This window comes from Bidens hawaiensis, unplaced genomic scaffold (assembly GCF_021521415.1).
Source record: "Bidens hawaiensis isolate Kalapana, Puna unplaced genomic scaffold, B.hawaiensis_p1.1 tig00022670_1, whole genome shotgun sequence".
NCBI lineage: Eukaryota > Viridiplantae > Streptophyta > Magnoliopsida > Asterales > Asteraceae > Bidens > Bidens hawaiensis.
In genome coordinates this window covers 339,702-363,717 of record NW_027493535.1, presented here as the reverse complement: position 1 = coordinate 363,717, position 24,016 = coordinate 339,702, and the positions used below count along the sequence as shown (strand labels likewise).

At 37.5% G+C, this 24,016-nt stretch overlaps 1 protein-coding gene and 1 non-coding gene across 2 annotated transcripts; one reads left to right on the top strand and one right to left on the bottom strand.

Moving 5' to 3' along the window:
* Positions 1-2,553: 2,553 nt before the first annotated feature.
* LOC143565980 (dihydrolipoyllysine-residue succinyltransferase component of 2-oxoglutarate dehydrogenase complex 1, mitochondrial-like) lies at positions 2,554-6,847 on the bottom strand. Its single transcript, XM_077052790.1, has 14 exons — positions 6,784-6,847; positions 6,212-6,286; positions 5,978-6,038; positions 5,841-5,868; positions 5,628-5,686; positions 5,386-5,460; positions 5,236-5,291; positions 5,104-5,148; positions 4,774-5,031; positions 4,515-4,609; positions 4,313-4,403; positions 4,100-4,210; positions 3,050-3,244; positions 2,554-2,951 (listed from the first exon to the last, which is right to left on the bottom strand). The coding sequence occupies exons 1-14, from the start codon at positions 6,832-6,834 to the stop codon at positions 2,760-2,762; spliced, it is 1,392 nt and encodes a 463-aa protein (XP_076908905.1). The 5' UTR covers positions 6,835-6,847; the 3' UTR covers positions 2,554-2,759.
* A 16,355-nt stretch (positions 6,848-23,202) lies between these two features.
* Positions 23,203-23,275, top strand: TRNAF-GAA (transfer RNA phenylalanine (anticodon GAA)). Its single transcript has one exon. It is a non-coding gene; the product is annotated as a tRNA-Phe (tRNA).
* Positions 23,276-24,016: the final 741 nt, after the last annotated feature.

Below are 24,016 nucleotides of genomic sequence, written 5' to 3'. Positions count from 1 at the left end.
TAGTTGGTCCCGCGAGAATTTCCGACAATTTGTCCTATTTATTAAAGCGGAAATAAAATAAATACTTGAACGAAATAAACGAACAAGATACACGGAGATGGGTTTATAGCGGATTTGGGGTCGTTAACGTATTAGATGTATTTTATAGATTATTGATATAGGTGTAATCAAATTTTATTAATTTTAAATTATAACAAAACGTCATATTTGCTTATTAAATGAAAACCATTTATAATATATATGTCGATTTATTTATAAAGAAAACATTTTATGTAATCCATTTTAATAGTTTTAACAAAGAGAAGTAACTCATTATTTATTATTGTTGTTGTTGTTGTTATTTAGGTATAAAGAGTATAGATATATATATAATTAAATATCTTTATATATGTATATAAATATATATGTGTATATATATATATATATGTATATGAATAATTATTTTAGGACTTTATTAGGTTTCGGTTCGTTTAAACAAGCGTAACATAAGTTTTTAATACCAATATATGTCTAATTAGTATGGTTTAATAATAGAAGAAAAAATAAAACAAATAAATGAAAAGCATAAAAAACGGACCAGAGAAGGTTCGAACCTGCGCCCCTGGCCGGGTTTAACGTTGGCTTCATGTGCACTGGCCACTGGACCAGTGCCTTAATTTGTTTACAGAAGCAGAAACGAAAAGATATAACCATTAGTTCAAACGAAATCCCTAATTAACATAAACCCTAAATCATACAAATCCCAAATCGAATGTCCTTTACCCTCTGTCGATTAAAATTGACAGAGGGGTTTTAATAACCATTAAAATCTGACCCTAGCCCATATACTATTAACCTGAAATGGTTACGGATGGTATGAGAACGGCGAGCTAGGGTTTCGGCCAAAGGGTGAGATCAAACGAGTCCAAGAATTGATTCAACGCTGCAATTAAGATGGGACTTAGGTTCGCAGAGTGCTAGGGAGTGTGAGGTACAAGGTAATTGTGTTTTGGTTGAGTATTTATAGGCTAACAAGGTCAGCTTAATCCGCGGCCCTAGAGTTAAAGAAATTGATATGATCGAGCTGTCAATTAACGAACTTTCTATAATGTTTGATTTCGCGTTGAACAAGAAACGAATATGGGCGTCCAATTCCGTGATTCCTGGGTTAGTTGAATCAAAAAGATGGAAGGGGGGTCGTCGGTGGTGACGGGGTGAGGAAGAAAAGGGGGGAAAAGGGTCCCTTGGGTTTGGTTGAGGATCAAGAATGGATAAAACTATAGTTTAGGGATCAAAATGCACATGTTATATACTTTAAACGATTTTTGAATAATTAAATCGAGCCACGCGTAAATACAATGAAGATAAAAATCAGTTAACATAGATAATAATCTACCATCTTTATTAAAATAAGAAGATCCAAAAAAAACGACTACATTAAACGGATACAACATTAAACCGAAATTGACGAATGTCACATTTAAGGCCTTTGTTCGCCCTTGGCAGATGCTTGTAGGTAATCCATAAATAGCCAGATACTCTTCTACGATGATTCAAGAAACACTTACACTTAAAAGTAACCATATCAGTTAAGTACGAAAGCGAAACAAACCAAAGAAACCTTTTCTTTTTTGATAGTTATATACTTTAATGTGTTCATGGTAGTGATACACGAAGATTTATTTTCTTTTTCACTTTTTAGAGTGAAACTTTCGTTCTTAACTTGCATCTCAATGAAAGAATCATATTCCTCCGATCCTCTCCCATCAAAATTTGGTTTGGTGGATTACTTTTGGACCTACCCAAAAAGCAATGATATTTAAAGTCACTTAGAGGTTGCTAGTTCCTTTTACCCTTTTACTAAAAAGCCCAATGCTCCATTGATTGAGGCTGTATTTAAATCCAAGTATCCTACCTGGGCCGACTAGAACTTCTATCTTTTAAGTTATTAATTATTTATTACATAGAAAAGGTCATGCTAAATTGCTAATTAAATAGAAGACAATCACAATGCCAATGATATATTTTTGTAGAAAAGCAATATAATTTAAATTAAAAAGTCCCTTTTCAGGTTTGAACAGCCGTATATATATATAAAGATGAACATTTTTTGATGTACTAGAGCCAACTAGATTGTTATGAAGCTAGTGAGGTTAGATAAATGCATATCATTGATCGATAACCTTCGTTACATTTAGTGTTTTCATCATACACACACAAGAACTTAGTCATTGTCAAGTCTTCGCAGGTCTATCAGCATGTGTATATACACAAATAAAGAATTAAAATAAAGAACTCGACCACATGACAGATTAAGACACTCGGAAACAAAGTGAAACTCTTATAAATTTATGCGTGTTATTAAAGGACAAGAGACTTCTATGAGAAAAAAGATTCATACACATGGCTCCTTTTAATAGTGAAGAGTTATACAATCTAATGAAACTAGATTTTACAATTTTGAAATAAATCTGTAAACAAATATCCCCCACTACCCATCTCCTTAAACTAAAGTTTAAAACTTTAGAAAAGTATTTTAAAAAAATCCCAATAATTCAAACAAAACACAACACCAAAAATAATGTTCATAAAGTCATGGAATAATAAATTTTATGAGTATGACAAAAAGCTCAAACCAATGAGGCACCAAAGTAAGCATGGTTTGGTCGTGAAAAATCCAAACAAGTATAACTTGTAACAAAATATACTCATGGCTGGCTGTCACAAAACAGCAAAAGCCCACAAAATCTGTCATGAAAAATGATTATACCAGAATCAATTTAGATGTCAAGAAGCAACCTTCTTGGATCCTCGACCACATCCTTAATTCGACGCAAGAAAAACACGGCCTCTCTTCCGTCAATTAGCCTATGGTCATAGGTTAGGGCGATGTACATCATAGGACGCGGGACTATGTTGCCACCAACCACCATTGGCCGGTTCACAATTGAATGCATACCCAAAATTGCAGACTGTTGTACAATACAGAGACAAACTTGTTACATATGATATAATACTATAAATGAAAACCATAAGGAGGTTTTCTGAAATAATAATTGTAACTGCATACCTGAGGAGGATTGATGATGGGAGTGCTTAAAAGGCTTCCATAAACACCGCCATTAGAGATTGTGAATGAGCCACCTGCCATCTCATCAATGGAAATGGTCCCATTATTTGCCTTCTTAGCAAGCATATTTATCTCTTTCTCTATCTCAGCGAAGTTCATCTTTTCAGCATTGCGGATAACTGGCACAACAAGCCCCTAAAACACGGGAAAACAAAACGACATGTTACCGTTCCAAGAACAGCAATACAACAAGCAACACATACTTGACTGCATAACTTCTATATACCTTTCTTAAGTTAATAAAGCGATTTAGAAGGTTTTATGCATTTAATACGATTTGGATGGCTTTCAACCTGTTTCCTTTCTAGTTTAATCCTTAAGCTTCTTTAACCAATTTGATAGAACATTGCCCGGACCCACCCATATATAAGTTTGTGGATATATTTCCCACCTTTACTAATAAACAAATACTTGAATACTCAATAGTAAGAAACCTTGTGAACCACAATCAATGACACCGACATTTTACAATAATTGCCAATGAGAATGAATAGATTTGAATCTTTACAAAAAAAAACAATAGGTGGCGACTGGCAAGAGAGCAAGTTGGATACACATTACTCGTTGACACATGTCAAACAGATTGGGTTGAATTGAGTAATTGACCCGCCAACATTTATTGGTTCATCTAACTAAAATTAATTAACTAATGTAACTTATTAATATGGTCTTAATGTAATGTTTTAAATAAAGCGATATCAGATATTGTACGCATATAAAGACGCTTGGGGTCACTTCTCACCCAAACAACCTGTTTCATATTTAACTGCGTTTTCTAGTTTGCCAGCTTGAGATCAATAACCCAAAGTATTCATTTCTGAGCAATAGGGGCAAACTTGCACCTCAACAAAGGTCGCATTTGTTTGTGAAAACGCATAGTATAAATTGTTGCATTTTTCCAACTAAAGAGAGTAATCACCACCAAATGGCACAAGTTTTCTGTATCTTGTTATGTAGGAATTAAACACGAAACAATTATTTAAAGCTTACCTTTGGAGTGCCGACAGCTATGCTGATATCAATATAATCTCTGTATATGATATCATCTCCATCAATTACAGCATTAATGATTGGCTGATTTTGTAGTCCACTGACAGCAGCCTAAAATTTGCAACAGCTTTAATGACTTACAGATTCTAAAAAAGCACTCAAAAAAAGGTAGGCTGATATCTTTCCATCCTCAAATCATAAAAACACACATACCTTAACAAAACCAGACATCAGTCCTAACTTAACTCCATGCTTCTCCAAGAAGGCATCCTTGTACTCGGAACGGAGTTTCATCAAATTTGTCCTGAAAAAAAACAAGCATATAATAAATGAACGGAAAGAAATTTATTAACATAGCATAACTCATCAACAGTTGTCAACAAAGCAGCATCTAATTATTACATGTTGAACTTACATGTCAACTTCATTAAATGTGGTCAACAAAGCAAATGTGTTCTGAGAATCTTTCAGACGTGTAGCAACTCGCTTTCTTAAACGAGTCATAGGAACCTGTATAACAACCATTACGATTACATAGACTCAGTAACTCAGCATACACAAAGCCTACTTTGATGACAGAGATTCTAATCACATTTACCATAGACAATAGATATTTATACTTCAAAATTGATATTAATGCAACTGTAGCATTAACATAAAAATATGATACTCACACGTCTTTCTCTGTCTTTAGGAGGAAGCTGAGGTTCTGCAGCAGAGGTTTTAGGAGGTGGTGGTGGAGAAGCTGGTTTAGGCTTCTCAGTGACATGGGCAGTTTCAGCTTTTGGCTCTACCTTCTCAGCAGGAGCAGGTGGCTGAGGCGCCACCTCTTTAGATGCTGACTTGGATGGAGCAGCAGCACCTTCTGCAGACTTTGAGATGATGGCAACTTTTGTACCTGGTTCAACAGTATCTCCTTCTTTTGCTACAAACTAACAATATCAAAATTCAACTTTAGTCTCCATTTGAACAACTTTAGCCATAGTGATGTGAGAATATTGTACCTCTTGAATTATACCCGCTTCGGGACTAGCAACATCAATAGTCACCTGTGACATAAATAACTCAGTGTTTAAAATTGCTAGCTGAGTCAAAATCGCACAAACTCAGAAAACAAGGCTAAGTAAAAGAATTACCTTGTCTGTTTCGACTTGTGCAATTGGTTCATCAATTTCTACCCTGTCGCCAGGTTCTGATCGAAAAAGATTAAACAGAAACAGAATTAAACAATAATCAACAACAGCTTTAATCAAACACACACGTTTTAAGAGAATGGAAAAACATACTTTTTAGGAAAGTGGCCAGTGTACCATCACTTATAGATTCACCCATAAAAGGAACAACCGCATCAACCAGATCACCTAGAAGATTAGCATGATTCGCAAGTTGAAAACAGTAAGGATTTAAAACCAACATAGAATAGAGAGGGAAATGGCACTTAGAAACACTTAAACATACTATTTGCATGCATATGCATTGGCTTACTAACAAATGACATTTCAGCAAACGTAATATACGAATATCATACCACTGTCAGAGGAGAACATTCTGCTCTGCATTTGCACGCTGACACCAATCATAGATTCCCTGCCAAGAACAGAATATAAACAAATACTAAGATTGTAAGTTCAAAGTCATGAAAGCGTGTATTTCGTAGCTCATGGTTCTAAATTTTCTTTACAATATGTATATTCTTAAAACTTAAATGAACCAAAAAAAAAAGATGGAATTATGCACTGACCTTACTGGCCTTAGATTAACCGCTGATCCTGTGACAGCCAAAGTAACAGAAACAATTAAACCTCAAATAACTAAATAAATACAATATAAATCAGTTCTTCCAAATACAAACAAACTAAACGCTAGTCAGAAACTTACCAGGTTGGGTAAAATAGCATATACTCCGAACACTGCTACTGATTCCCGGAAGAGGTAATACCTATACACATGCATAAGGTTTTTAACATATCTATAAATAAAATCTTGAGTCAATTGTGATCACATGTAGGTTTTAATGAGTAAACAAATCCATAACAAAATCTTTGGATTATATGCTCCAAAACATTATCAAACCAGCATGTAACTTCAGAAAATAAGACAATAAATCAGCACCTCTCCTTCTGATGCAAAACAAGTAGTGGTTGTAGATGCTACAGGACGAGATGCTCGCCATGATTTCCCTACAATCTGTCCAAAACAAAGTAAAACAATATCAACTGTCAATCCTTTTACTTAAAGATGCAAACGAGCCGAGCCATTGGCGAGCTACTCGAGCAAGGATCGAGTAAAAGCTCAAAACAAGCAGAGCCTCAATAAAGCTCGTTTGGTTATCATGCCCGAGCTTGAGCCTTGTACGGGAATCTCGTTTAGGCTCGTCGAGCTTTAAGGAACCTCGTGCATTTTTAAGTTTTACTTTGCGACTTCTACCGGTCAATGTATTAATTTCACACTGCACAGCCGAGCTTTGGCTTGTTTAAGGTACTACCACGAGCTTGAGCCGAGCTTAGGTTCGTCTAAGTTTTATCTCAAAATATACAAAAATAATTAAAAACGTATATTAATTAATTAATTAATTAAAATAATAAATGAGAAAATGAGCCGAGACCGAGCTTTAAAAAAAATAAAGTCACTAATTATAACCGAGCTCGAGCCTTAGAAAAAGAGGTCGAAACGAGAAGGCTTACCGAAGCAGAAGAGGTTCTGCCAACGACTTTTCGCCGGAAAACACCAAACATCGCTGTATATACTGTAAATCAAAATTATATCAAATTAATACTGAATATCGTAAATTCAACAAAATAAACGATACACCGGAAGATTCAAATCTAAAGGTAAATACAGATAACGCGGTGACGTGAAATTGAAAGCAATTGAAAATTTAACCTAATGTTTGTGAATCGGTAAGACTATAGACTACCTGATTGACGAACAGTATGGAATGGATCCAGAGAACGTTGACGCAAGGGGCCGCCGTGAATGGAGGTTTTTATATGTTTGATTATATTGTTATTATTATTATTATGGTCAAAGAAGGAGTGCTACCATTTTATTTTATTACCATAATAATCACTAGAAGCAATAAATAATTAGGTTTATTACATTAAACATTTTATTTAAAAATAGTAAGAAAAAAAATTAAAAGAAATGAGAAGGCAAAACCCATTTAACAGCAAGTATGGTGATCCATCCAATGTGGTGTAGTGGGAGAGAACTTGAGTTTTTCAATTAAGACTCAAGTTTAATTCTCACTTACAACACTTTAGGGGGATATGGGTGGCTCTATGAAAGAAGACTGAGATCTTTGTCATTTTCAGTTCGATACTGAGAGCATCCGGGTTTTACCACCAGTTGGTCCAAATGGCGGTGGCCTTTTGCCATTGGGTCACTCCATATGGAGTATCTAGGCATTCTATGTTTCTTGGTCGTTCAAAAAAAAAATAACAACAAGTATTGTAGAACCTACTCAACATCTTAACAACTTTTATTTATAAAAATAGTTATTAAAATATATACTCGAGGCGAAGTTGTTTAGCAAAATTGTAAGGCGGGGCATGCTAACGTGCTCGACTTAAAGCAACCAATAAAAAGAAAAGAAACACAAAAGTCATCATGACTTCATAAACAAGTATAGTTTAAATCTGGATTATAATATCAATCTTCCATAGAACACCCAATTTACATTGAAGTAACAACAAACACAAATTAGGGCATCACAAATATAAGCAAAGATGTGTTCAGAAACCTACAACCATACACTATAGTGTAGGCATGCGCTACATTATAAGGTATCCCCAGTTGTAGAGCATCGATCAACAAAGACATTAAGGCAAAATCAAACACGACACATCAAAAACCCTATAAAGCAAATCTTTATGAATCAAATTCAATATAATCACAAAGTATAGTGAAGTGTTAGAACCTTTTTCTGTAGTTTGTTGTCCGGATAGTCAGCGAAATCAAAACATAGTAAGCAAGCGTATTGCTAAGAAATTATAGGAAAACACAGGGAGATAATACGTGGCAGAAACCTAACTGAAGTACTTTACCTACATGATATACATCATAGAAGTTGGCATACACTAATGAATAGCAAGTTGTAGGGACTAAAAATGTCAACATGTATATTCATATGGGTAGAAAACGTATATACCAAACATTTACTGTAGCAATACGTTTGCTTTATATATAGGTTAATATGTAAATGTTTTTTTTTTCGGTTTATATGCTAAAATATTTTAAGGGTTGGGTTACCATCGTATAACAAGATTGGTTTATGTATTGTTTTTCCTTGCAAAATCTTTGAAAGAATTTATGAAGAGTTAAGTTTTTATTTTTCAAATGACAAAAACTTATAGTGGTTTGATATTGTAAGGCCTAATTTATAGTGGCGGTCCATTCATTTAAGTGGTATAAAGCTGAGTAAAAATATGCGACCCTTTGATGTTCGGTTTATTTGTGCATATATTAGTATGTTAACTTAGTCGTTTTACTCGTTTAGTTTAGGAACTTTGGTACTTCATACATGTTTATTGTGTTTCAGGTCACAGGTACTTAACGCGCTTAATTTGGACCTGTATGAGCATGGAATGAAGACCCGGAATGTCCAGCACGCGAATCGAGATAGTTTTATGGACTTGCTGACTGAAGCCACCCATCGCGTAGCGCGACGCTACGCGATGCCCTTCATTATTGACTGCGTTAACTTTGGTCCATTGCGTAGCGCGATGGACCAGGAGAGGATACCATCGCGCTAAACGATGGTCCCCATAGTTGTAACACCCCGACCAAAGGCGGATTATACATCGGGGCGCCACATATTGTTTCATTACTCGTGACACTATTGGGTGTCAATATTTAATAAATACATTCATTCACGCATGCGCAACGTATACATAAGATATAAATAAACCAACATAATCAATATATTATAAATCATAATATTCGAACAGCAATAACTTGTCTTGATACATTTTAATCTAGGTCCAAAATATAGAAAACTTCCTATGTGTCCACAAGCTCCAAAACAGCTACTGCAAACCTGAACATGTGTTAAAATAAACGTCAAACACTTGCGTGTTGGTGAGAAATCAAGTTTAATACAATACATAGATAACAATAAATCTGCGCGCAACATGTGTATGTCTGGTGTTTAACAAGGGTGCAATCAGATTGTGATCAAGCCTAAATAGATCATAGCTCATAGTTCATAGTTCAATCCGTGCTCCCAATTGAGCACAAAAACGAGAAAACATCTGTGCAAGTGTAAACAAAGAAAACCGTAAACGATAGGTCTCCCGTGTTCATCTAATGGATCCATGAAAACTGCGGAATAGGCCGAACAAAGCGGTTAATGATACACACATACAAATAAACAGCCAAGTAAACGTCCTCAACACATGGGATACTGCGCGACTAAAGTTCATAAACAAGTTTAAGACTCTAAGTTTGTATGAACACATGAACATCCCAAAACATTAAAAGCAAAAAGGGATTAGGTACGAGATTACTCACTTGATAAAGATGCGATGATAGATAAAGCAAGAACCAACTTTAAACAAGCACAAGTTAACCTATAAACAAGATTATTGTTTTAATGATTGGGTTAAGTCTTGATTATAAGTTAGCATAAGTAAATTATTATATATATATATATATTACCGGAAAAGCAGGGCAGAACAGGGAGGAAGACGGAGGCAGAGAGGAGGACGGCAGAGAGAGCAAGGAGCAAGAGAGAATAAGAGAGATTAAGTGCTTTGTGTGTGTAGTGTTAGGAAATTAACATTATTATTTATAGGGAAACCCTAGGGAACACAATCCCTAGAAAAAGGGGAAAAGATCTCAAAAAGCAAAAGATTCCAAAAGCAAAAGATATCAAAAGATATGGCAGCAAGGAAAAAGAGAAAAAGGCTGACAGGGAACAGTAAAAAGGCATGGGAGAGGACAGATAAAGTTACTGGTTAAAGCATGGAAAAGCAGATCTCAAAAGATAATGTCAGTCACTTTTTCTACCAACCAATGGGGTTGGTACGCATGCTGCGCCGAAAGTAACTATTCAGACATTAGATAGGTTAGGTCAACAGCTCAGAAGAAAAGACATGACAAAAGCAAACGGCTAGAATAAACAGAAGATACAAGGGTTAAGCGCGGGAAGGCTGAGTGCGCGAGCGCGAAGGCTGGCACAACAATCCTTAGCGCACTGCGGGAAGAATCACAAATCCTTAGCGTGCTGCGTGAAGAACTAGAATTCTAAGCGCATTGCGGGAAGAACATTCATTCTTAGCGCATTGCGGGAAGAACATGCATTCTTAGCGCGCTGCGAGAAGAGTTCTCTTCACGCATCGCAGGAACAAGATGTCTTCACGCAGGCTTCCATGTAAGAAGTCTGGCGCGTGGAGCTGCAGACATCCTTAGGCGGGAAGAACCAAAGGACAAGCAAAGAGTTAAGGGTTCAAGGCTTAAGGGCGGGACGGCGACAAGAGGGAAAAGAAGGCGGAAAGAGAGGAGAGGGACGGAACGGCGGAAAGAAAGAGAGAGAAAGAGGCGGGAGGGAAAAGTATATTATTATTATTGAAAGTAAAATATAAGTATAAATAAATATTAAATCATAAAAGAAAGAGATCGGGTCAGAGAAACGGGTACCTGGGTCGGGTCGGATCGGGTCAGATGTCACAGTCTCCCCTACTTTAAGAAATTTCGTCCCGAAATTTATCTCGAAGTAGGTTGCGCAGAGAACAGGTGCGGGTACTTGATCTTCATTTGATCTTCCCTTTCCCATGTAAACTCGGCTCCGCGCTTGGACTCCCAGCGAACTTTCACGATAGGGATACGACTGCGCTTGGTTTGCTTAACCTCGCGATCCATAATCTCAACAGGCTTCTCAACGAAATGCATAGTTTCATCAACTTGAACTTCATCAAGTGGAATGTGAAGGTTCTCGTCAGCTAAACACTTCTTGAGATTGGATACATGGAACGTTGGATGCACATTACTGAGCGCGGGCGGCAGGTCAAGTCTGTAGGCAACTTTTCCCACACGCGCGAGAATCTTGAATGGACCAACATATCGAGGAGCAAGCTTACCTTTCTTCCCAAAGCGGACAACACCTTTCCAAGGCGACACTTTGAGGAGAACAAGATCACCAACTTGAAATTCGAGAGGCTTTCGCCTACGATCTGCGTAACTCTTCTGTCGGCTCCTGGCAGTCAGCAGATGATCACGGATCTTGGCGATTTTATCGGTTGTCTCTTGAACAAGTTCGGGTCCTGTGATTTGAGTTTCACCCACTTCGCTCCAACAAATCGGGGAGCGGCACTTACGACCGTAAAGTGCTTCAAATGGGGCCATACCAATACTGGAATGATAGCTGTTATTATAAGAGAACTCGATCAAAGGCAGGTGCGAATCCCAATTACCTCCAAAATCAAGAACACAAGATCGGAGCATATCCTCAAGAGTTTGAATAGTTCGCTCAGACTGTCCGTCAGTCTGAGGATGATATGCCGTACTCATGTCCAAGCGAGTTCCTAGCGCAGATTGGAGAGATTTCCAAAAGCGAGATATAAAACGGCCATCGCGATCGGATATGATGCTCAAAGGAGTACCATGGCGGCAGACAATATCCTTGACATAAAGCTGCGCGAGTTGCTCAACACGGTAGTTTTCACGAATGGGCAGAAAGTGAGCAGACTTAGTCAAACGATCCACTATTACCCAAATGCTATCATGTTTGCTTGCTGTCAAAGGTAACTTGGTAATAAAGTCCATCGCTACACATTCCCATTTCCACGTAGGAATTTCTGGTTGTTCGAGCAAACCAGATGGGCGTTGGTGTTCAGCTTTTACTTTAGAACAAGTCAGGCATCTAGCTACGAACACAGCAATATCCTTTTTCATACCGGGCCACCAATAAGTAATGCGCAAATCCTTGTACATCTTATCAGCGCCGGGATGAATAGAATACCGAGATTTATGCGCTTCACTCAGGATATCAGCGCGAAGATTCTCATCAAAGGGAATCCAGATGCGATTGAGATAGCAGAGAATTCCACTCAGATTAGGGACAAAATGCGCTTCCGCGCCACACGCTAACTCGGCGCGAAGGTTACCATTACTGATGGATGCGCGCTGCGCGTCACGAATACGCGATTCAAGGTTGCTTTGAATCGGCGCGAAGTGAAGCTGCGTGCGCGGCAAAATACAGTTAAGCTGGCAGGGTTTTCGGCTGAGCGCATCGGCTACCACATTAGCCTTACCAGGATGATACCGGATCTCACAATCGTAATCGCTGATGAGTTCGTTCCATCGGCGTTGCCTCATGTTAAGTTCCTTTTGATCAAAGATATGCTGAAGGCTTTTATGGTCAGTGTAGAGGATACACTTAGTACCATAAAGGTAGTGTCTCCAGATCTTCAAGGCAAATACAACTGCACCAAGTTCGAGATCGTGAGTTGTATAATTCTTTTCATGAACCTTGAGTTGCCTTGATGCGTAAGCGATAACCTTGCCTCGTTGCATAAGAACACAACCGAGACCTTGGTTGGATGCATCGCAATACACGACAAAATCATCATTACCCTCAGGTAGCGCAAGAACAGGAGCTTCACACAACAAACGCTTGAGCGTTAGAAAGGCTTCTTCTTGCTTCGAGCCCCAAATATATGGTTTACCTTTGTGCGTTAGAGCTGTTAAAGGCAAAGCGATCTTCGAGAAGTTCGAAATGAATCGCCGGTAGTAACCAGCTAAGCCCAGAAAGGAACGGATCTCAGAAGGAGAGGATGGCGTAATCCAGTTCTTGATTGCTTCAATTTTGGATGGGTCGACATGAATACCCATCTTGTTCACAACATGGCCAAGAAACTGTACTTCATCAGACCAGAATTCACACTTGGAAAGCTTGGCAAAGAGCTGCTCGGCTCTAAGCTTTTGCAACACCAATCGGAGATGTTGCTCATGCTCGGCCTTGGTCTTAGAATACACCAGAACATCATCGATAAACACAATCACGAATTTATCCAAGAAAGGCCTACACACCCGGTTCATTAGATCCATGAAAACGGCGGGTGCGTTGGTTAAACCGAAGGACATGACCAAGAATTCAAAATGGCCATAACGAGTTCGAAAAGCAGTCTTCGGAACATCTTCATCGCGGATGCGCAACTGGTGATAGCCAGAGCGGAGATCAATCTTCGAGAAACAAGAGGCACCTTGGAGTTGATCAAAGAGGTCGTCAATACGCGGTAAGGGATACCGGTTTTTAATGGTGAGTTTGTTCAACTCGCGGTAATCAATACACATGCGAAACGATCCATCTTTCTTTTTAACGAACAACACCGGAGCACCCCAGGGCGAAGAGCTAGGGCGGATGAATCCTTTAGCAGTCAACTCTTGAAGTTGGCTGGCCAATTCTTGCATCTCAGCGGGTGCAAGACGATAAGGAGATTTAGCCACGGGGGAAGCACCAGGGACAAGATCAATACGGAACTCGACTTCACGAGCGGGAGGGATACCAGGAAGATCATCAGGAAAAACTTCAGGGAAATCACGCACAACAGGGATATCGCGAAGCTTCTTCTCTTCAGCAGGTTTAACCACATGGGCTAAGAACGCAACACACTTCTTCCGCATGAGTCTGTGGGCTTCGGCGCAGGACATAATCTTAAGACCGCGGGAGGGTTTTTCGCCGTAGATGTGAAGATCACCATTTTCTCGAGGAATGCGAATCAACTTCTTGGCGCAAATAACTTCGGCGCGATTATGCGTAAGCCAGTCCATACCAATGATAACATCAAAGCTTCCAAGAGGCATGGGGATGAGGTCGATCAGAAAATCGTTTTCGTTAAGGTTAAGCGTGCAATCTTTAATCACCGAGTTAATTAAAACAGTTTCGCCATTAGCCAATTCAACTGAAAAATCCTCTTTTAAATCGCTGCGCGGTCGCGCAAGCTTCTGCTCGAAGGCGCGAGAGATAAAACTTCGATCGGCGCCAGTATCAAAAAGTATAGAAGCATAAAATCCGTTAAGCAAAAATGTACCATTAACTACGTCATTATTCGCTTGCGCTTGGTGCGCGGTTATGTTAAAAGCTCGTCCACGCGTCACTTGGTTTGAAATCTGGTTCACCGGATTCGCTTGTGTGATTTGCACTTGTAGTCTCGGGCACGCGTTCCGGAAATGACTGGGATCACCGCAGTTAAAGCACGATCTGGGTCGTGGGTTTTGGTAGATTGATTGTGGGTTCTGCGGGTAGACTGGTGGTGTTGGCGCAATTGGGTTGGCGGGAAGGATTTTACAGAACTCAGCAGAGTGACCAACGCGGCCACATCGGTTACATTGACGACACGGGGTTTGGGTTGGGTGGTGAAGTCTACAGGTTGGGCAAAAGGGTTGATTTCCTGTGTAAGGTTTCTTAGGTGGCGGGGCAGGGAGTGCGGGATTGGTTAAGGCATAGTTATGGACTACAGGAGGTGTTGGGTAAGCTGTCAGAGGGTTAGGCGCATAAACTGGGGGTTGATAAATGGGTTGCTGGGCAATGGGCGGGTTGGTAAGCGCATAGGCCTTGCGCCTGCGCTTGAGGTTGTTACGGTTTGAGGGTTCAGGTTTGGTTTCTGTTGGTTCAGGGACAGTCTTGGTGGGTTTGGTTTTCTCAGCTCCCCGCAGGAACAGGGTTCCTGCTCTGACATGGTTGTCGCTGAGCACAGCGGCCAACTCAATGGCGTCAGAGAGGGTTACTGGGTTTCTGGCCCATACAGAATCTTGAATTTCCATGGGGAGACCCCCAAGGAATTTCTCTATGGCTCGGCGGGAAGGGGTAACAAGGTGAGGGACCAGTAAGCTTAGCTCGTGGAAGCGCGTCGCGTACTCGCGCGCTTCACCGCTGTATTGCTTAAGATTCCAAAATTCCTCCTCCAGGCGCTTAATTTCGTTGGGAGGGCAGAATTCTCGCGTAAGAATCTCCTTGAATTCCTCCCATGTCATGCTAGAAGCAGCCTCTGCGCCACGCGCATGAGCTACTCCATTCCACCATGTAAGCGCTCTGGATTCCAGGACACTGGAAGCATATAGGGTTCGTCTGTCTGAGGGGCATTGGGTATGGAGGAAAGTGTTTTCAATCTTTTCGAGCCATTGGAGCATCACGGTGGCTCCTTCAAGACCTGTGAACTTTGGAGGGTTACCCGCGTTAAAGGACTTAATGTTATAACTCGAGGTGTTGTTTTGGCTCAAGGCTTGGGCTATCGCGGCGGCCATTTCCTGGGAACGTTGCTGTCTACGCATGCGCGAGGCTTCTCTTCTCTGAAATCGGCGAGATAGCGGAGGCATTCTATAAAAGTTTTAATTTTAGTTAATATCTTGGTTTTAGCGCAAAGTATAACCTTGAAAAGCTTGGTTTCACGGAGTCAGTTACAGTCAACAGTTAAAGTAAAATAAATGATCCTAAATGCAGACTTAATAAAGGTAACAAATTCGAATCAAGAATCGACAATTCATGTATCACCATGACTTTCCGAATTCCCAATTTAAAATATACGAGCAAACGAGTATTGGAGATTGACGATTCATGTATCACCATGACTTTTCAATCCTCAATATAAAACATACAAGAAAATGAGTATTGGAGGTCGACAATTCATGTATTACCATGACTTTTCAAGTCTCCAACCTCAGAACATAATCGTAAATGGAAATTGAAAATCAACTACTCATGTATCACCATGACTTTTCGGATTTTCAATCCCAACAAACGAATATGTAAGTAAAATCAATAAAAATCGAAATTCACAAAAATCGAAATATCGCGGAATAAAACATAAAATAATATACTGCGCAAGCGCGAGCATATTCATAAATAACGAGTAATTAACAATAAGCGCGCAAACATGAGATTTCTCTCATGCGCGAGAAGGGACTCTTAGGTATTCTAGGCCGTTACGTCTAACCACCTATCCTAAAGTCAACGAGCTCTGATACCAATCTGTAACACCCCGACCAAAGGCGGATTATACATCGGGGCGCCACATATTGTTTCATTACTCGTGACACTATTGGGTGTCAATATTTAATAAATACATTCATTCACGCATGCGCAACGTATACATAAGATATAAATAAACCAACATAATCAATATATTATAAATCATAATATTCGAACAGCAATAACTTGTCTTGATACATTTTAATCTAGGTCCAAAATAAAGAAAACTTCCTATGTGTCCACAAGCTCCAAAACAGCTACTGCAAACCTGAACATGTGTTAAAATAAACGTCAAACACTTGCGTGTTGGTGAGAAATCAAGTTTAATACAATACATAGATAACAATAAATCTGCGCGCAACATGTGTATGTCTGGTGTTTAACAAGGGTGCAATCAGATTGTGATCAAGCCTAAATAGATCATAGCTCATAGTTCATAGTTCAATCCGTGCTCCCAATTGAGCACAAAAACGAGAAAACATCTGTGCAAGTGTAAACAAAGAAAACCGTAAACGATAGGTCTCCCGTGTTCATCTAATGGATCCATGAAAACTGCGGAATAGGCCGAACAAAGCGGTTAATGATACACACATACAAATAAACAGCCAAGTAAACGTCCTCAACACATGGGATACTGCGCGACTAAAGTTCATAAACAAGTTTAAGACTCTAAGTTTGTATGAACACATGAACATCCCAAAACATTAAAAGCAAAAAGGGATTAGGTACGAGATTACTCACTTGATAAAGATGCGATGATAGATAAAGCAAGAACCAACTTTAAACAAGCACAAGTTAACCTATAAACAAGATTATTGTTTTAATGATTGGGTTAAGTCTTGATTATAAGTTAGCATAAGTAAATTATTATATATATATATATATTACCGGAAAAGCAGGGCAGAACAGGGAGGAAGACGGAGGCAGAGAGGAGGACGGCAGAGAGAGCAAGGAGCAAGAGAGAATAAGAGAGATTAAGTGCTTTGTGTGTGTAGTGTTAGGAAATTAACATTATTATTTATAGGGAAACCCTAGGGAACACAATCCCTAGAAAAAGGGGAAAAGATCTCAAAAAGCAAAAGATTCCAAAAGCAAAAGATATCAAAAGATATGGCAGCAAGGAAAAAGAGAAAAAGGCTGACAGGGAACAGTAAAAAGGCATGGGAGAGGACAGATAAAGTTACTGGTTAAAGCATGGAAAAGCAGATCTCAAAAGATAATGTCAGTCACTTTTTCTACCAACCAATGGGGTTGGTACGCATGCTGCGCCGAAAGTAACTATTCAGACATTAGATAGGTTAGGTCAACAGCTCAGAAGAAAAGACATGACAAAAGCAAACGGCTAGAATAAACAGAAGATACAAGGGTTAAGCGCGGGAAGGCTGAGTGCGCGAGCGCGAAGGCTGGCACAACAATCCTTAGCGCACTGCGGGAAGAATCACAAATCCTTAGCGTGCTGCGTGAAGAACTAGAATTCTAAGCGCATTGCGGGAAGAACATTCATTCTTAGCGCATTGCGGGAAGAACATGCATTCTTAACGCGCTGCGAGAAGAGTTCTCTTCACGCATCGCAGGAACAAGATGTCTTCACGCAGGCTTCCATGTAAGAAGTCTGGCGCGTGGAGCTGCAGACATCCTTAGGCGGGAAGAACCAAAGGACAAGCAAAGAGTTAAGGGTTCAAGGCTTAAGGGCGGGACGGCGACAAGAGGGAAAAGAAGGCGGAAAGAGAGGAGAGGGACGGAACGGCGGAAAGAAAGAGAGAGAAAGAGGCGGGAGGGAAAAGTATATTATTATTATTGAAAGTAAAATATAAGTATAAATAAATATTAAATCATAAAAGAAAGAGATCGGGTCAGAGAAACGGGTACCTGGGTCGGGTCGGATCGGGTCAGATGTCACAATAGTCGGGAAAGTTAGGGTTTGATGTTTTATTTCGTTTTGACGGCCCTAGACGCAATAATTCACCTTCCAGGTGATTTTCAGAGCAGCAAGGAGAGTCACCATCACTTCCAATCATCTCCAAGCATCATACATGTCCTACCATATCATAACCGAAGCCCGAGAGATACCGATGCGCGGCTAGTTCCTTCGAGTCATGCCCGGGATGTAGAGTATTGTATCTTTAAGTTTTTCTCATGTATTAAGAACGAATTAATTGTAACCATCTTTGATTAATCTATGAGTATTGATGTCTAGTATTATTGTGCACTCAATCAGTTTAGGTTTATTTCGATCAGAACGATTATTGTGCCAATTGCAATGATAATTGCTTGTAGGATTGTGTTGAATATGATGAAGCATACGTTTTCCCTTAGTTGAGTCACACTGACAGGGACCGTTTGATAACCAGTGCCATGTGTTAGTAAGCGTGGATACCTAAGGTTTATGTAGTTAGTCAATCGGTGTTGATCATTGATCGTTAATCTGTTAAGTTGCATGAGATAGCTGTTTGTTTACTTGCTTAAATCCCCGGGTGTGACTTGTCTTTGTTAATTGCTTGAAAGTTGTTTACGTGTTTAATCAATATTAAAACCAAACTGTTTGCTAGTGTGATCAGCACTTCGTTAATTGAATCACTTCATAATGTTAGGAATCATTTTCACTACACACTGACCACATACTCCTCGTGGTTCGAAACCCTACTTACCCTGACTAGTTTAAGGTGATTAGGACACTGATTTAATAGTTTTTGGCTAGATAGCGACAGTCTAGCATCACCCTTTTGCATTTGTCTTTATTTGATTGACATGGTTGAAATTATTCAACTTCTTTCATCCAACCATTAACAAATCATTCAACTTCTTTCATCCAATCTTTTCATGTCCAATTACAAATTATAAGTAATTTGCAGATAAAAGTTCCATCTTAAGTTCTATTCAATAACTTCTATTCAAGAAATGTTTTAGTTCACATGTATGAAAGTAAAAAAAAAATCCCTTTACAAATTATGCACGACATAAAAAAAATATTGAAATGCATGAGTATAACATTGGAAATAAAATAAAAGATACTCTAGAAACGAAATAATTGGTTAATCATTCATATATATAAATTAAAAAGCAAGATCTGCATTTGGAGAATAATGAAATTAGACAAGGTCCATCCACAATGCAAAAAAGAAGAAAATGGGAGTCTTCCTGGGATTCGAGCTGGGATACAATCTTCTCGAGTTTCATTTAAAGAAGGAAAAGAAAGAAAAATAAGGGATGGGAAAAATGTAACATTCGTTACTTTTTAAACCCAATAACCCAATCCATTTCGAATTTTTGGTTTTTGTTTGCAAATATATATGTATAAATATATATATATTCCTCAGGTTCGTTTCATGCATTCTTGTTCATTATTCATCGTTAACATTATGTTCACAATAATTTACGTTTATCGCTCGTTCTTAATCTTTTCACTTTATTCAATAAACGTAACTCCGGGATTTAAAGTTAAAAGCTTTAAAGACTTAAGTAAATTGCAAACTATTCGGGTATAATACGAACATTATCCAAGTATATTAATTCCTTAATACATTTCAAAGTTCGGGTTTCAATTCGTAATCTACCTTTTAATTTTTCTAACCTTAAAACGTATCAAAGTTCGAGGTTATGTTGTAAAGATAATTTTAAATTCTGATTTATAAGGAAGGTGAAACTAAAAGGACTAATCTTGTAAATGTATATAAAATATAATAATATAATTAAACCAGCCCAGCCCCTCCTTCACCCCACGCTTTTCCGGCGTCATTCCGGCCACCGGAAAACGTCGTCGGCCAGCCTATAAATCAAATAAAACGCGTTTTAAACTTCACTTAACGACATGTAACGATCTTAGACACTCGTATTATACGCTAACTAACATATTAATTGTGTTATAACGTCTCATAATCACCGGGAATTCCGTAATCATCGCCGGACATCAAGCTCAATCAAAATCAATACCATTGACGCATAATAAATCCAATTGCTTGTATAAATAGGACCTTCTCATTCAACTAAACCGACAATCATCATTCCATCCTAATACACTCTCTGAAACACATGATAATCCGTCAAAGATCCATTTTCCGGCAAACCTTGTTCATAGTCAAAACGCTACGTTAACAGGTAAATATTATATGCATTAAAGTCGATTTTAGCCGTCAATCAAAAGCCCTAATCTAATTTTAACGAACATCTAGTTGTTTAGTTGAATTGAATTATAGGGTTTCATGTGGAGGAAGATGAACTTGGGATGTTAATTTATATATTTATGTTTCTGGAATTTAAACAAAACGCATGCTAGACCAACTGGTTACTTCTTTAGCTTCTGAGCGTGAGACCCGGGTTCGAATCCTTGCCTAGACTTGGTTTTCATTCATTTTTTGTTGCTATTTCATTGTATTATAAATCAAACAAATTAATATACTAAAAATCATTAAAAAATCAAATAAATCTTTTTAAGTTAAATAAACTACTAATAAATAAATTTTTTCAATTATCTTTCAAAAACCAACCTTTTTATATCCGTTGGAGTCTCGTGAAATCCATAAAAAAATAATAATAATAATAATATTTTTCTTTCATTCGTTAAGACTCTATATACGCCAACATAATCATTTTCGGGATAAACCTATCATTAAAATTCGGGCTTCGCAAATATTAAAATTTCTCATATTAATAATAAACTATTATTTGAAATAATATTTAAATAATATTATATTATAATCCCTTCTCGTTAATCCGTTAAAACTATTTCCATTAACTTCAATTCGTTAATATTAGTTTCGATAAACTTCGATTATTTAAATTCGTTAGTTTAGTTTTACTTCGTTAACTTAGTAATAATCATACAAGATAAAATCTTTATTTAAAACCCGTACCCTGAATTTATCATAACCTTCATATGAATGTTAAAATTATTATATTAAAAATAATATGAACCGCTAGAATTCCATAAAACTTAAAATAATATTAATGCTTTAAGTTAAAATAGTGCAACATATCTAAAACAAAAGTTAACTAAATCCCGGTAGCTATTCTTGATTTTTTTTACATTTTTATTTATAGCTCGATATGTTCAATCGTTTTGGACTCTTTAAACATACTTTCGGTTGCTTCGGTTTCATTATTGTGCTTTCGGTTTTCCCTGCAATGTTTATCTTCAATTCCATGTGAGTTTTTCACAACCCCTTTTTAAACGTTTTCATATTTTGGGGTAGCATATGTATCTTATTACAAATTCAATGTATTACGATTTCGCTTATAAACTACAATTCACTATATGGACTTGTGTGTTACTTGATTACTTGCTCGACTTTACTTGCACGTGGTGGTAGCCTCATTAAGTATGATCATACGCTCCCCTTTGCACTCCGGTCTATTTGTACAGAGTGGAAAAGGGCCTCATTATCCAAGTAAGTTGGTTGTTACCAACTGGAAAAGACCTTACTTGCGCGAATACCCTAGTACGTTGGTTGATACCAACTGGAAAGGACTTTACTTACTCGTTTATCACTTATCCATGAATTGTATGATTTTTATGTATGTATATAAAATGGTGGGAACTCACCAGCTATGTTTATAGCTGACTTTATTTTATACATATGTTACAGGTGTAAAGATACGAGGATGAAAGTTAGAAGACACATAGCATGCCTATAGGATATTCAAAGAACAACTTATCATTTATTTATTTATTGTTTCAACTTGTATTATTCGATAAACTTGTGTTACATGACGATTTAAATGAAATAATGTTATTATGGTCACCTAATAGTGTCACGTGTGTTTGAGCAATTTGTACGTCACACTCAGGCGTTTCCGCTTTAGCCGGGGTGTTACAAAAAATTTATTGTGTTCCCGAGTCTTATTTAAGAAAATAGAAGGAAAATATAAAAGGGGTGTTCCCGAGTTTCATTAAAGGAAAGGAAAGTTGAGGAGGGGAAAGAAAATAAGTAGTTTTTAAGTAGTAAAATAAGAGAATTTATATTTTTCCAAATATCTTCTACCAAGACATTTACCGAGAAAGCGGAAGCCATTTTGAAAGAAGCTATTCAGGAACAGTGGGGACGTTTTATACTTCAGGAACAAGTAGCCTAAACAAATTGATCAACCCTTTCCACCATTTTTTCAATAAAATAAAATGGGCACTCAAACGTTTCGGATTCAAATCATGCAAAATTGATTTTTTTGATCTCAAATCTAAAAAAAGATCTAGAAAAAAAATTGAATCAAATACGATTTGAACATATACTAAAGGTTTAGAAGACCTCTATGGAGGGGATTAAAAATACGTAGTAAAATAAGAGATTTTTGTAACTTTTCAAATTTGAAAGATTTGAAAGGAAAGAAAATTAAAGATAAAGATGAGATGGAAAAAAAAGACAAGAAGAGAAAACTTTATTTCCTTTCCCTTTTTTTTAATAAATGAACCCGAGAACACCACGTAAAAGATTACAGCGAATGACTATTATATCGACATGCTTAAAATATAAAACTAAATATAGTATACATTATAATTTGCTGTATTTTTTAAAATACGAGGACTCAAAATTTTAGGGGCCTAAAGCCCTAGCTTTACCTGCTAATCTACCTAATGATGCTTCATCAAGCTTAAACATTTGAATGATTGGAATTTGAACATGCAGCGTCAAACGAAAGAAGCCCTTAACTTGGTGAATATAAGGTAAAACATCTTACCACTCTATCAAAGTGATGATGATTCTTAAAATATAAATTTTTATGCATGAGATGTTTTTTCATTTGCATCAAGTAAAAGATGTATTTCTTGTGATGACAGGTTATTGCAATGATCAACACTCTAGATTATTCACACGGTATTTAAACTTTTCAAATAAAACAAAATTGATAGTTTTCTTTATAATTTCACATTATTGTATAGTACTTATCAAAATCTCATCTATGGGGTATCTTTTACTTCATGAATCACGAGTCATTTTTTCACTTTTATCAAATTAAATGTAGAAAAATAATAACCTCGTTAGTATTACTTATTTAAAGGCTCTCACTTGAACATATTTAACGTTTACAATATCACAAAATATATATGTTTACTTTTAAACATGCAAAAAGTATTTTATTATAAAGTGATCATACAAATGTCACTTGGTGTATGTAAATCTATAAAAACGGAAAAGTTCAACAAGTGGGGATAGCTCAGTTGGGAGAGCGTCAGACTGAAGATCTGAAGGTCACGTGTTCGATCCACGTTCACCGCAAGTCGTTTTTCTGTTTTCATAATGGGCTTTTCCTATAATCGGTCAAGCCCAGTTAAAGTGAGCCTACAAGCCCACTAGTGTGAGCATGAAAACATATATTCAACTATTCAAGCTCAGTCAAAGTCAGATTTTTTTAATTGTTTTTTTTTACAATAAAAAATATGTTTGTGATTATAAATTATTATTTAACTTACGTATGTTGCTTCTGGATGATTGGATCTCAGTAGAGAATCTTGTACCTACATTTAACTGAATAAGCCAGACTAATATTAGAATAAATGGAGAAGGTATGACAAACGAAAATATTCAGTAAAATCTCACATATTGCAATGCTATTGATAGGATACGGAGAGAGTAGAAAGAGGCAAACCTTAACTTTGTCTTAGGAATGAGAGGTTGCTCCCTATGTGACCCTGACTTTAAAGATCTTTCAGTGATACGCACAGTATAACAAATCAGGTGGCATAAAAAACATGAATACAACCTCGAAACAAATAACCAAACAACGATACTAAAATGATAATAGTAAAGTGCATATATACTCCCTACATGTTACATATAGACATGCTATATGTAATTGGAATTGGAATTTGGATGGGAAATGGAATTGGAATTTAATGAATTCCATTGAAAATTGATATTTTGTTTGGTTATGTATTTGTTAAAGGAATTGGAATGTGAAGGCACTTAAAAAGACAAAATTGCCCTTTCAAATAAACAAATATAACCAACCTTACCATC